This window comes from Ochlerotatus camptorhynchus, unplaced genomic scaffold (assembly GCF_037179485.1).
Source record: "Ochlerotatus camptorhynchus isolate MF236.1 unplaced genomic scaffold, CSIRO-AGI_Acam_v1.1 ptg000867l, whole genome shotgun sequence".
Classification (NCBI taxonomy): domain Eukaryota; kingdom Metazoa; phylum Arthropoda; class Insecta; order Diptera; family Culicidae; genus Ochlerotatus; species Ochlerotatus camptorhynchus.
In genome coordinates, this window is record NW_027041326.1 from 160203 (window position 1) to 172900 (window position 12698).

Genomic DNA, 12698 nt, shown 5'->3' on the forward strand with positions numbered 1-12698 from the left:
CATATTTACATCTTTTAACCGTTGCACTCTGTAATTATTTCCTACTAGGTATTAACTCTAAAAAGATGACAGAAAATTGCTCATTTTCCACATCCAATCCCACGTCTTACCGCTAACCTTTCAATGTAATTAATTTCCGTCTACAATGTAACAATGTGAACGTACCTACCTGTATAGCAATGTGAAAATGGTGGGAAGCGATGTGGTCTTCTTCATTCAGGCTATTACGTCACAACTGGAACTTTGCATCCGTTCTCAACCTTGAGTTTTCTTTGAGCACTTCCACAGTTGTCAGCTTTCTAAGCTATCGTTATTTGGTGCAAAGTACTACTTTACTCTATGTCCAGCGAAGTCGAGAAAATTATTAACCGGATGAGGAATCGAACCCCCGCCTCCGGTATGGTAAATATGCCAAGCCTTTACTGGCAAACCAATTGGGAGACCCCAAACGATGTGGTACATAATATGAATTCTGATTATCCTTCCACCAGTCACATGAACCCGGCAATCGTACATCCTACACAGTGAACGATGCTGTGGTATAGGTAACGGTTTGGCATGCAATAAAACGTAATGAGCTGAAAATTATGCGATAACATAGATAATTGACCAATAAAACTCATTTAAACGACAAAATGCTTGCCCTAATCATAGAAATTATTCATAGACATACAAAAACACTAGTCAAATTTGGTTTTTCCTATCATGTTCAAATAAAAAGAAGACATTCAGATTATTAGTGGAATATTGAGTAAGAGCAAAAAAGAGTGGGTGTGCCCATTAAATTTCAGTACATTGTTTGCATCCTGACATTTCGCCTACTATTTGCAGACTACATCAGTGTCAAAACTATGAGGAATTAAATGGAAATTAACACTCAAAGTAATTAGAGAAGAGGTAAATCAATATAGTAAGTCAGTGTGCGAGAGGAGAATTTCCCACGGAGGCAGAAAAAATGCACCTGACAATATTACGAGTAATACTGCCGTCTTCTCCTCATCGGTTTCTTAGGTATTGCGGAGAAATCAGTGTCACTTGAATCTCCTAGCTTGCAGATTGGTTTACCTCCCTCTATACTTACCTTGCCCTAATTTTTGCTCTTATAATAAAAAATATATGAATACATCATACATATATATATGCACAAGTGCTAACGCAGTGCCACTTCATCTACAGATATTTACCGGATTATGCTGTGTGATAAAAAGTACGGGCTAACCGTAAACACCATGGCCACGAAAGTGATGCCCACCCTCCTGCCTCAAACTGTGAATCCCTCGTTAAATCTCGAACAATTCATGATCCTTCTGGAGGTATGTGTGTCAAGCAATTTTCGGATCGGACGCGGATTAATGACATTATCTCCAACAGGTGCTCCAAGAGATGCTGGACCAAATCGATAGACAGCAGCGAAATAAGCTGAAACTGGACAACCTATCTCTTCCCTCGCCCGACCGACACCGACCCCTGCGGCATCAGTTCTCCTCTGACAATATGAACGTACAGCAGTTCAACATTCCTAATCTGAGAATTGACCAGCGAAAGACTTCCAGTGCCGAGGATATGGCACGGAAGAATTCAACAGGTACCCGAAGAGGTATTTGAAAGTCTAGACGTGTGCATGCTATATGTGTTTGGATAACCCTTTGTAACAGGTTCGGGTGCTCTAGGTAGCTGGTGGTTTGGCGGCTCACCCTCGTCTCCGGATAGCAATTTCCTGCGGGTGGTCAACGCATTCCCGAATCGACGACTGTCGGACAATACCCTTATGACCCCGAAGATACGGATCGCTCCATCATGTGCCTCCTCACCGGGTGAGTAAATGTTGACTTTATCACTGGAATGTATTCAGAACACAATAACTCCATAGCCGTCTTATTATTCTTCTAATGATTTTGGAACATGAACATGACTTTGTCAAGAAAGTTAATGGATTATGCAAGAACCTTTTTAACGTGTCTTACAAATTAAGAGCCAGTATAGTCAATGAACTTGTACTCACACAAAATTGGTGGAATCACGAAATGTTAAAATCAAAAAGAAAAATGTATCCACCTATGGCAGGATTAGACTCTTCTTACATTTTGAATTCCTATGAAGGTCGTTAGGTAGGAAATTAAAAATAAAAATAATATAGTTATTCCTCGATGTAACGTTTTGACTTCCATCGTTAACAAATCACAATTAACAATTCAATCATGCAAATCAGCATTCCCAATAAATGGGGGATTGTCTCATCTGTCCGATGTTGTTACTACTTTGCTTTATTGAATGATGGTTTACGATAAATCGACGATAAATCGAGGTATACCTGTTTAAACGAATGCTCAATGTTGAAATATTTTGGCGAATTATAGGACACACGGCCGACAGACATTAGGACAAATTGATTTTTTGTTTTGCATTTAAAACTTACTTGGCAAATCATTCCATAAACTAATTTACAGATTCTCAATAAATACTACTATAAAATCAAATAAATATGTCGATGTAATTGCCTAAAATCAAACATATTCATGAAGATGTATTCAAAATGCCATATGTAGCGCGCTTGACCAAAATCCGCACATCTAAGCCTCGCTGGACGCCATTTGAAATTGATACAGAAATATGTTACCAAGTAAAAACGTTGAGAGAAATTTCAAAAAGGACATAACAAATTATGCGTGCTATTTTGAGCATAGTAGGCATTGATAATCAACTATTAAAAGTGTCTTCCGTGTCCCTCGATGCATAAGGATTGCAAAGAATATGGGACAGTTATGCGTATAACGGCAGTATAGGTGTAAACGAAAAAGTTAGTCGTGCTTCAGGGACAACCCGTAATCTAAGATGGCAGTCTTAAATTAAAATTGTGGCCTCCGGATAGCTAATAGGCATCTGCAACCATGCAACAATTAACTCTTCAAGCACCAAACTAAAAATGAACTCGAAACTTTTCTTAATGGTTATATCGGATTATATTCTTTCGTTTTCTAATGTTGTTATATCGTTGGAAAGGTAATTTCATCAACTTTTCATTAATATGTTGGTCACGCACCTTTTTTGGCCACTACACCGTATAATTCAGATTATTATTTTTCATCAAAATTTTCCAGAGTCCAGTACTCTTTAAGTAGTGCAATTAAAAATTCGGCTATTTAGTATTCTACTAGATGTTTACATAAGCTTTCAGGGGAAAATATGTAAGAAGAAATCAATCAGTTCTACCAGTTTCACGCCAAATGAAGAATCTATCTGATGCGACCATCTCCTATTAGCATGAAACTTTGCATAATTGATTGTTATGGTCAACCATGCACATTTTAGCTAAAACTCAACAAAAATACTTGAAAAATGGCAAATTAGATATTTTCAATAAATCATAACTCGAAACCGTCACTTCCAATCGACATGACGTTCGAGACGAATTTGTAGCACAAGTGAATTCTTTTTCAGAAAACAATATACACGGTAAAATATTTCAAATATTTTTTTAGTAAATTTTTGCTCAAAGTCTAGAAAATAAATTTATGAGAATTCACAATTATGCAAAGTTGCATGCAAACCGGATATAGCCGGGTCTAAAATACACTTTCTTGTTATTAGGCTTGGAAATACAATTTAACCATAATAAGAGGAATTCTAGATCAACATTTAAAATAGGCGGATCATCAAAATTTCCCGTAAATCAAAACACATCCAAGCAATGTCAGCAACATCAGCATCTGATAGAGCATACTTCCTTTAACGAATGACATTGCTAGTTTGCGTGGGTGTGTTTAAATTCATTGTTTACGTTTACAGTTCAGGCCAAATGGCCAAATGACGATTCGGACAAACTTGACCTTCTCTGATTTGCATAAATCTACGCATAATTGTGTGTTATGGACAATTATTCGAATAGTGTAATTGTTTTCAAAATTGCTTTTATGTATTTTTTTTTTACAAATTGTAACACAAAAAATTCAGTTCTGAGCGAAATGACTGAGACAAAGTTGTAGAGAAAAATCTCTGTGAAAAAACTATATCTAACTATATCTTCAATAAAAATCTCTTGAAAATGCAAAAAAAAAATACATTGGACATTAAAAAATTGAAAAAAACGTAGATCATGAACTTTTGGTCAAAATTTAAAACTTTTTGCTAGTACGCTTTTTTATGTACTGTCTACAAATAAAACAATATTTGAAATATTCTAAATCATTATCTGTGCAAAAATTACATAAAACTGCTTGTTAACAAGAGTTTAACAATATGACCCGAAGATGATGTTCTACGATTTCTGTCAATTTTCAAGTGTCCATAGTTTTAAACATTTCAAAAGATTGCATTTTTCAAGTAGTTTCATAAATAGTTATTATAAATATTGAAGACATGCTCTTCAAAATATTTCAGTTTTAACTATTTTTTTATTTGTTTTTTTTTTAATTCTTACCCAAAATTATAAAAAAAAAATATTTCCGTGCACAGTTTTCCCAGAAATACTTTCCGTTTCTAAACAACTTAAGGCCCAAACGCAATGTGGACGGAAGCGGAACGGAAACGGAAATTTTGACAGTTGTCACAAATGACATCAAGATGCCTAACCGAAGTCGATTTGGTTCCAACAAGTTTTCAATCCGACAAGTTGGCTTACTCAGATCGGGCTTTTTCGCTGTCATTGCGCTTGGGCCTTTAGTTCAGATGTCATTGGGATCAGAGGTGAAATTTTCGTGCCTCGATTTATTGAAAATGTCAAAGACGGCAAAAAAAATTACAACATACAAAATGGCCGAATGTTTGCAAAAATGTTAATAATTGTCCATAACACACGATTATGCAAACTTTCATGCAAATCAGAAAAGGTCGAGTCAAAATTTGTATTTTTTTTTTAATCCTATTCTGCCTGGAACTGCTCTGTTGTGAGATGAATTGGCTGCCCTTAACTCAGTTTAAAGGTACAGCTACAAAACAAGACCATGCTGGGGGCGTTTTGCGGTGTTGTCTAGGAGATTTTCAAAAGAACCCAATCGTAGCTTCTTTTCACTTATCTCGGCACTATTAAGATTTTCACGTCAGGTTGTATTGGTGCTGTATGTGAGAGCGTATTAGTGAAAATCCAAGGAAAATACATAACAAATCTTTGTCAAACTCATTTTGACAGATCTAATTACATACATTTTTTAGGTTAGACAGAGGAAAATTATTTAAAAAAAAACTTTACACGGCGATGCACCCGCTAGTGTGCGTGCGTTAAACGTCACTATTCGCTATAGTGCAGAAAGCCAAAAGTAGGTAAAGCGGGTCAAAGTAGTTTTCATTTACTTGTGTGCATTCGTGTGGAATTTTCAACTCGCTTTCTACCCAAAAGTAAGTTAGTTGTACCCACAGGTAGGCAAAACGTATTATACTCACCGTTTGGTTCCCATACTTTACTACCCCTATGGGTGGTTTTGCTCCTCCGTTTTTGACAACATAAGAAGGAGAAAAGGGTCAAAAGTAGGTAAAAGTAAACTAGCCTCTGGGTACTTTTTTCTTACCGTGTAGCGCAATTGTCCAGGAGACGTGAAAGGCCAAACTCGTCAAGGTCGTTTGCGTGTTTCAAACGAGTCCAAAAAAGCACCCGATATCACTTTACACCATCCATCGTAGTCTTGATCAGTCTGGTCATCTAACATCTAACAACACCCGCACATCCAGTTTTTGAAAGGATCCTGTAAAATTATAAATGCACATATCAAAATGGTCAAGCCCACTATGCGGAATTAAGGGGCAGGATGATTCTGATGTCTTCTGGCCTGTTAAAATCATAGGTTTAACGCCAAGAACACGATGCCTCCAAAAAACGTGTAGCAAATTTAAAATCTTGTTTTACCACTAAAATCCCTAGGGTCTGTAGATTATTTTGGTTATAAATAGATTCAAAGTAGGGTTTTTTATTTTTTTTTATATAGAGGCAAGAGTCGGTGTGTTTATGGTGTGTTTATGGATTTTGGAAGTGGATTGAAAACTGTAATTTTGATTAATGAGCAAGAATGTTCAACTTAGCCAAAATACAGTGCACAGCAAAAAAATAATTTTGATATCACATCAAAGTGGATGCACTACAATCATGTCGAAAATTTCATGTAATTTTTATGACCACATAAATAAACAAATGCAGTAAAAGCAGCGTAATGTCAGTCCATGCATTGTATTAATTATAATTTTGTCCTTTTTAGCAAGTAATATTACACCATATTTTCGACATGATTGTAGTGCATCCACTTTGACGTGATATCAAAATTATTTTTTTGCTGTGTGATGGGTCCTAAATATGAACACCGGAGATAACTTAATGGTCCTCCGAAAGATCCGGAACATCCATAAAGTGGTGAATCCATTAAACTGATCCTAGAATTCCGCGTTTTTTTTAAACACTTGGAACTGTGATAGGGGAAATTGATGTAATGTCAGCCAAATGCCCCTAACCTTACATTTTTAAAAAGGCTTACCAGTTATTTATATATCGCATCAATTTTTTCTGTATACTCATATCACTCACTAAATGGTTTATGTTTTTCTTCTTCAAAACATCCTTCAATTCTTTTATTGTCAAGGAAGCACTTTGTTTATAACATTTTTTTTCTGCCCGAAATGCCATTTCACCGAACGCCATTTCACTGAAAGCATTTGTGTTGCTGAGTTTAGAGGGGGAGAGGCAGTTGACCACCCCCCCCCCTGCCTCCTCTGGCTACGCCTATAGTAAATAAAATTTTCAATAGCGACCAAAAATATCAATTAGTACCGTCCCAATGACGCGTGCACCTAGATAAAATTGATAAATAGCAGATTTTTAACGATGGGCCCAATCTTAGATCCATAGGCCAACATTAGAGCCATTTTCCCTAAAATAATGAATTTGGGGATGTGTCATAAACATGGACCTTAGCGGCACCTGGGATAAGCGTGGCTGCCTCTCACGCTAAAGGGCCTGGGATCAATCCCAGTGGACTCCGTCGGGATTTTCTGAGGGAAGTATAGCCGTTGGTCCCCAGTCCATGAGTTGATGGGTCGATAGGTAGAGTACAGGTATGGAAGATGCCTCCCTGGGGTCGGTAGAATTGGTACTCAGTACGAAAAACAAGATCGACGGAAAACAAATCAAGGAAAAAAATAAATATGGATGATGGCCAAGTAAACGGTCTTGCGGAAGATCCAGATAATCCATAACAGATTTCAATCCATGTTACTGATTCTAAGCCCCCGTGGATTTTTTTCGAAAACACTATGAACTGTAGTAATGTAGGAATACATTTGGGGTCTTCACAAAAACATGGACCCAGATGGTCACGGAAAAGGTCCTTCAGATAATCTGGAACATCCATAAACATGGCCAAACCATGAAACTGATCCTAGCTCTGCAATTTTTTCTAAAAAATTTTGAACTGTGATATAAGAGTTAATTTGAAGTTGTGGTATAAACCTGAACTCCAATGACACGAAAACATTTTTTTTATCACCAATCCAAATGTTTTTTTGAAAAACCCCACGGAAATCTAGGATCAGTTTCATAGAATTTACGGATGTTCCGGATCTTCCGGAGGAACACTTCTGTAGCCATCCTGGACCATGCTAGTTCTTTCATGTGTTTTCGAATAAACCGAAGTTCTCTAGGATCAGTTTCAGGGATTTACCACTTCTAAAAATGTTCCTGATCTTTCAAAGGACCTTTTCCGTGGCTATCCGGGTTCATGTATATGATATGACGCTAAGATCATTCTATTAGGACAGTTTCTAGTGTTTTCAAACAAACTGAGGAACTCTAGGATCAGTTTCATGGATTGACTACTTTTACGGATGTTCCGGAGAACCGTTTTCGTGGCCATCGGGATTCATTTATATGCCACGACCCCAAATTAAATTCTTAAATAAGGGGTGATTCACACGATGCTTAAGAAGCCAACAAGTTGATAAAACCTCTCGTAACATTTGAAAAGGTCCTATCTTGTTTTGTAAACAAAACTTGCTAGGGTCTATACGCGCAAACCGAAGTACGCCCACGCAAACCAACATCATTCGGTAATTCGCAAAGAGGAAATCTCGTACCCTCGATGATGCGAAGACGAACCTCCAAATCGAACCATTTTCGAGCTGTCAAATCGAACCACTCTTTTACTCTCCTAGTATGATGAAATGGATAAGAAGAATTAATGCAGTCAATCAATATGAAGATTATTGAAGTTCGCTCCGAATCATTCTAATTATGAAAGGATGTTGTGTTAATATAAGTCACATTTTTTCAAAAAAATCGAAACTGATTCCAAAAATATTATCTAACTGTAATGTAATCAAACAATCGAGGAGTCATGATTCGGCATTAAGCAAAATGCAGTTTGTCAATGCTTGCTGTCAACCGATGGTGATTAATCAATAATTTTAGCGCTGTAAACATAGATCAAAATCATCACCCAGCTCGTAAGGGCCACGCAGATTAGATCCGTTTGCGTTGCGTTGACGTAAATTTGACAGTTAGACAATAGATTTATCTGTCACTTTGCCGCAACGCATCCGATCCGGATCGAATGTACGTGGGTCTGTATAGTTCGCTCAGATGCGTTGTTTTGTTATTTATAAAGCAATGGTCGTTCAAAGCATCTTTGTCGCTCATCGCATATCGGTCCCATTTGCGTTTTTGCAATAACAGATTTTTTTTTGTTTCAAATAGAAATGGTAGCTTATCTTTATTTTGATAATACTGGATGAACTCAACAGCTTTGTTCTGGAAAAGTTTGGAAAAACAGATAAGAAGCAATGGTGCGATGCAAGTTTAAAATGCGTTTTTCTCGACTTGCTAATTTGTGCTATGGGACGGACTTGCCATGAGCGGCAGATCTAGTCTGAAAGGATAAGCTATGCTCTATTTTCTTCTGACGGTCGATACATAAGCACTAACTCTTGTCCAATCCCTCTACGGTTAATGGTTATAGCGCCATTACTCACTTTTAGCCTTAATAAATCTGGTCAGTATCAATACACATAGGTGGCGCTCGAGTCTATATTTTGAACGGAGCATCCTAGCCGAATAGTTTTTAAAGCAAAGTTGTGTAATTTGAAGTGTTGAGAAATGATGTCGAAGACATTGAAACTCTATGACTCATATTAAGCGAGATATTGGGCAATTAGGAAAAATAACCTCTAAAATTGCGTTTTCTCCTTTTTTCACCAATATACGTCAAATGTATAAGTTTTATACTCTGATAATTAACAAAATGGTTTGACTCATCCAATAAATACTCATTATTTTTAATACCATGCTTTACTATATAGTTATTAACATAAATGTCTCAAAAAAGTGATGCATAAAAATGTCAATTACTCAAAATATAGCAAAAAGTAGCAGCCAATTTTTTTACAGTGATTAGTGTAGACCTTGTTGGGTAAAGTAACGACCACAGTTCAACAGGCAACTGCAGGCATTTTCATATAACATTATTTGAATATTGCATACACACTTAGAAAAATTGATGTAATTTTAGATGCTCTGAGACTGACATATACGAGCTTCAAATTTGACATAAAATTGAGTCATAACAGACGTGAAATTCAAGTCAATCAAACGTAGTTTTCGCCGAGTATCAAACTTTTCATTCTCGGAGACCTTAATTTTACATGAAATTTGTGTTTACTTTTTATACTTTATGTCAAAGATTGATTCCGTCTCGTGTAAAATTAGTTATTTCTAAGTATGTGTGGTAAATTCTTTCAAATTTGTTGAAATTTTGCTTTGTGTGTAAAACATGATAAGATGTTATTGATCTGAATAGATTACAAACAATCAGAAACAAAAACACGCAGATTCTTCACTAACGCAACCCAAACGATACAATTCTTCGTACGTTGTCTTCCGGATTTTCGATCAAAATAACAGCATTTTGAAATTTTGCTGAAGAAACTGCTCGTCTTTATGTTAGCCTTTATAAATGGTATCCAATATCAGCCTCTGTTCATAAGGTTTTAATCCACGGATCGCAAGCAATCCAAATTGCATTGCTTCCAATTGGTATGTTAAGCGAGGAGGCTCAGGAAGCCAGAAATAAAGACTCCAGAAAATTTCGGGAACGATACAGTCGCAAAACAATTCGAAAGGACACTATGGAGGACGTTGGAGGATGAACATTTTAAACCAGCAGTTTTAAGTCTCCTAGTAATCTATTAGTGCATCTATTGCATTCATCAATAACATCTTATCATGTTTTACACACAAAGCAAAAGTTCAACAAATTTTAAGGAATTTACCATAAGCAATATTCAAATGATGTTATATGAAAATGCCTGCAGTTGCCTGTTGAATTCTGGTCGTTATTTTTTCCAGCAAGGTCTACACTAATCACTGTAAAAAATTGGCTGCTACTTTTTGCTATATTTTGAGTAATTGACATTTTTATACATCACTTTTTTTAGACATTTATGTTAATAACTTTATAATAAGGCATGATATATAAAGTAATGGGTATTTATTGGATGAGTCAAACCATTTTGATAATTATCAGAGTATAAAACTTTTACATTTGACGTATATAGGTGAAAAAAGAAAAAACGCAATTTTAGAGGTTAGTTTTCCTAATTGCCCGATATCTCGCTTAATATGAGTAATAGAGTTTTGATGTCTTCGACAACATTTCTCAACACTTCAAATTACGCAACTTTGCTCTAAAAACCATTTGGCTAGGATGCTCCGTTCAAAAGATAGACTCGAGCACCACCTATGTGGCGTAAAAATGAACTAATATGAAACATTCAAAAGATGGCACTTTTAGTATTGAACAACTTTGTAGGACATTGTATCTCTGTAAAAAGCAAACCAACGGCGCTAGAGGTTTTGGCCACGCGAATGGCTTCGCTGCCCCACTGTGCGACGTCCGGGATCACCACGACCATACTCTCTTACTCGATTACCATCATCTTCTACTAGTTGATTCACTGGCTGTTTCCCCAGGTAACATTGCAGGTTTTATCGCGGTTTTGTAGCATTCGACAAGTCTAAATCATGGTCTACAGAACCCTCATAAGAGCAAAATTGCTACTTGGGTCCTGACCTTTCGCAGGAATTCAACCGCTACTGCTCCATCTTGCATAACAAACACTTGTTTTGATCCCATCATAAAATATGTTCCCCATTCGACTGAAGAAAAAGAGGCGTTACGTGGAATTTCCTTCTCCACTTCCATAAAAACACCTCGCTCACCTGTTGGGGCCTAACTTTGCGCAGTGGCGATATTGTAGCCAATGAGGTACAACCGAGGTGCGATTATTGCTAGTTGAAAACCTGTTGGGGCCAGGGTTAACACGTTTATTCCTAAATACCATGTCTTCCTCAAGTACTTGTGTCTCCTCTTCCATGTCCCTGTCGTTGCTGTCCAACAATGCCACCACACCAGCGTACGGTACTGTCAATAATAAAGTATGCACAGCGATTTTATTTGTGTCACCAAAATAGTTTTAAAAAAAAATCTCTTGATGGAGATGAACTAGCCAAAGGCTAAAAATCTCCTTAATAAAGGTTAAAAAAAAAAATCTCTTCAATATTTCTGAAACTGTGTCGGCTGGTAATTCGTAATGTTTCGGTAGAGTTTTGAGCTTGAACGGCTGAGTTTGTATGAAGTTTGAGCAGTTATAGTAAACGATTCTTATTTGACTTTTTTTTTTTCCAAATTGTTATGTCTTGAAGTACAATTATCTGAATGAATTGAAACTTTTTTATGTTAAGTTAAAATATTATTATTTAAATCCGTGCAAAGCTTACTGAAATCTATTCACAACGAATCAAGTAACATTGATTTTATTTTCAGTGTACAAGCAAATTTCAGTGTACATGAAAATTTTATGACTTAACTGCTATAATTTTTTTTAATTTTTTACTCATATTATAGTATTTGAGAAGCTATTTTGAAAACCCGTGGTCCCCTTCTTGCATTCTAAAATTATTTTATGATTAAACCATAAATTTTGGTAGATTTTGAAAGAGTTTTGGGATTATTAACTTTTATCGTTGTTGATAGATTTTAGCAAACTTTTAACCGATTAAAATAATATTTTTTTAACTAGACGCGATAAAAATACAGCTCATTTCTTTTGGTTCATTATGGATCATGAAATAGGCAACATGTAAAACGGCTAGAAGACAATAAACAGTAGGATTTTCCATTGCAATTTCCATATAAACAGTGTCATATTTCCTTACTTACTTATGTTTTTGTCCCCGTCTTTTTTTTTTTTTTTTGGGAATTTGTAGAAAATACATAAATCATCAGTAGTAAATCTACAAACACACTCGGTTGCGGTGATACCTTTAGTCACTGCACTGGATGATGATAATAAAGACGGGGGTATGGCGCTTGACATCTCTGCAGATAAGACGATTGAGTTTCCCAAATTTTGAAAACTTGGAATATTTGAAGAAATGGATGTTCTCGATGAACTGAGTAATACCACCAACAAGAACACTGGGGCTTACCCAAAAAAAAATACCACCACCTGAGTCTCCTTCTCTTCCTACACCCCCTTTACCAACAACGCCTCGTCCATTTGATCCACCCACTTCACCCATACCTCAAAACTTCCTGCGACCCCCCGCCACAAGGCTTACCCAGATGACACGGAAGGTTCATGTGTTGTTTTTCTCCGGCCCAAACAAAAACCTTTGAATGATCCTCGGATTTCAAAGCATCTTACAAAACGTGTTTCGGCCGATGACG

The 12698-nt window shown here is 36.5% G+C and overlaps 1 protein-coding gene and 1 pseudogene across 2 annotated transcripts in view; both read left to right on the forward strand.

Annotated features, from left to right (window-relative positions):
* Positions 1–12698, forward strand: part of bma (SCY1-like protein bma) — a 142406-nt gene that overhangs the window by 85105 nt on the left and 44603 nt on the right. For both annotated transcript variants that reach the window (XM_065238669.1, XM_065238670.1), the window contains exons 12-14: positions 1177–1313; positions 1372–1585; positions 1656–1814. In XM_065238669.1, the coding sequence (XP_065094741.1) occupies positions 1177–1313; positions 1372–1585; positions 1656–1814 (510 nt within the window). The remainder of the gene's footprint in view (positions 1–1176; positions 1314–1371; positions 1586–1655; positions 1815–12698) is intronic.
* On the forward strand, positions 11201–11274 carry LOC135715354 (U4 spliceosomal RNA; annotated as a pseudogene).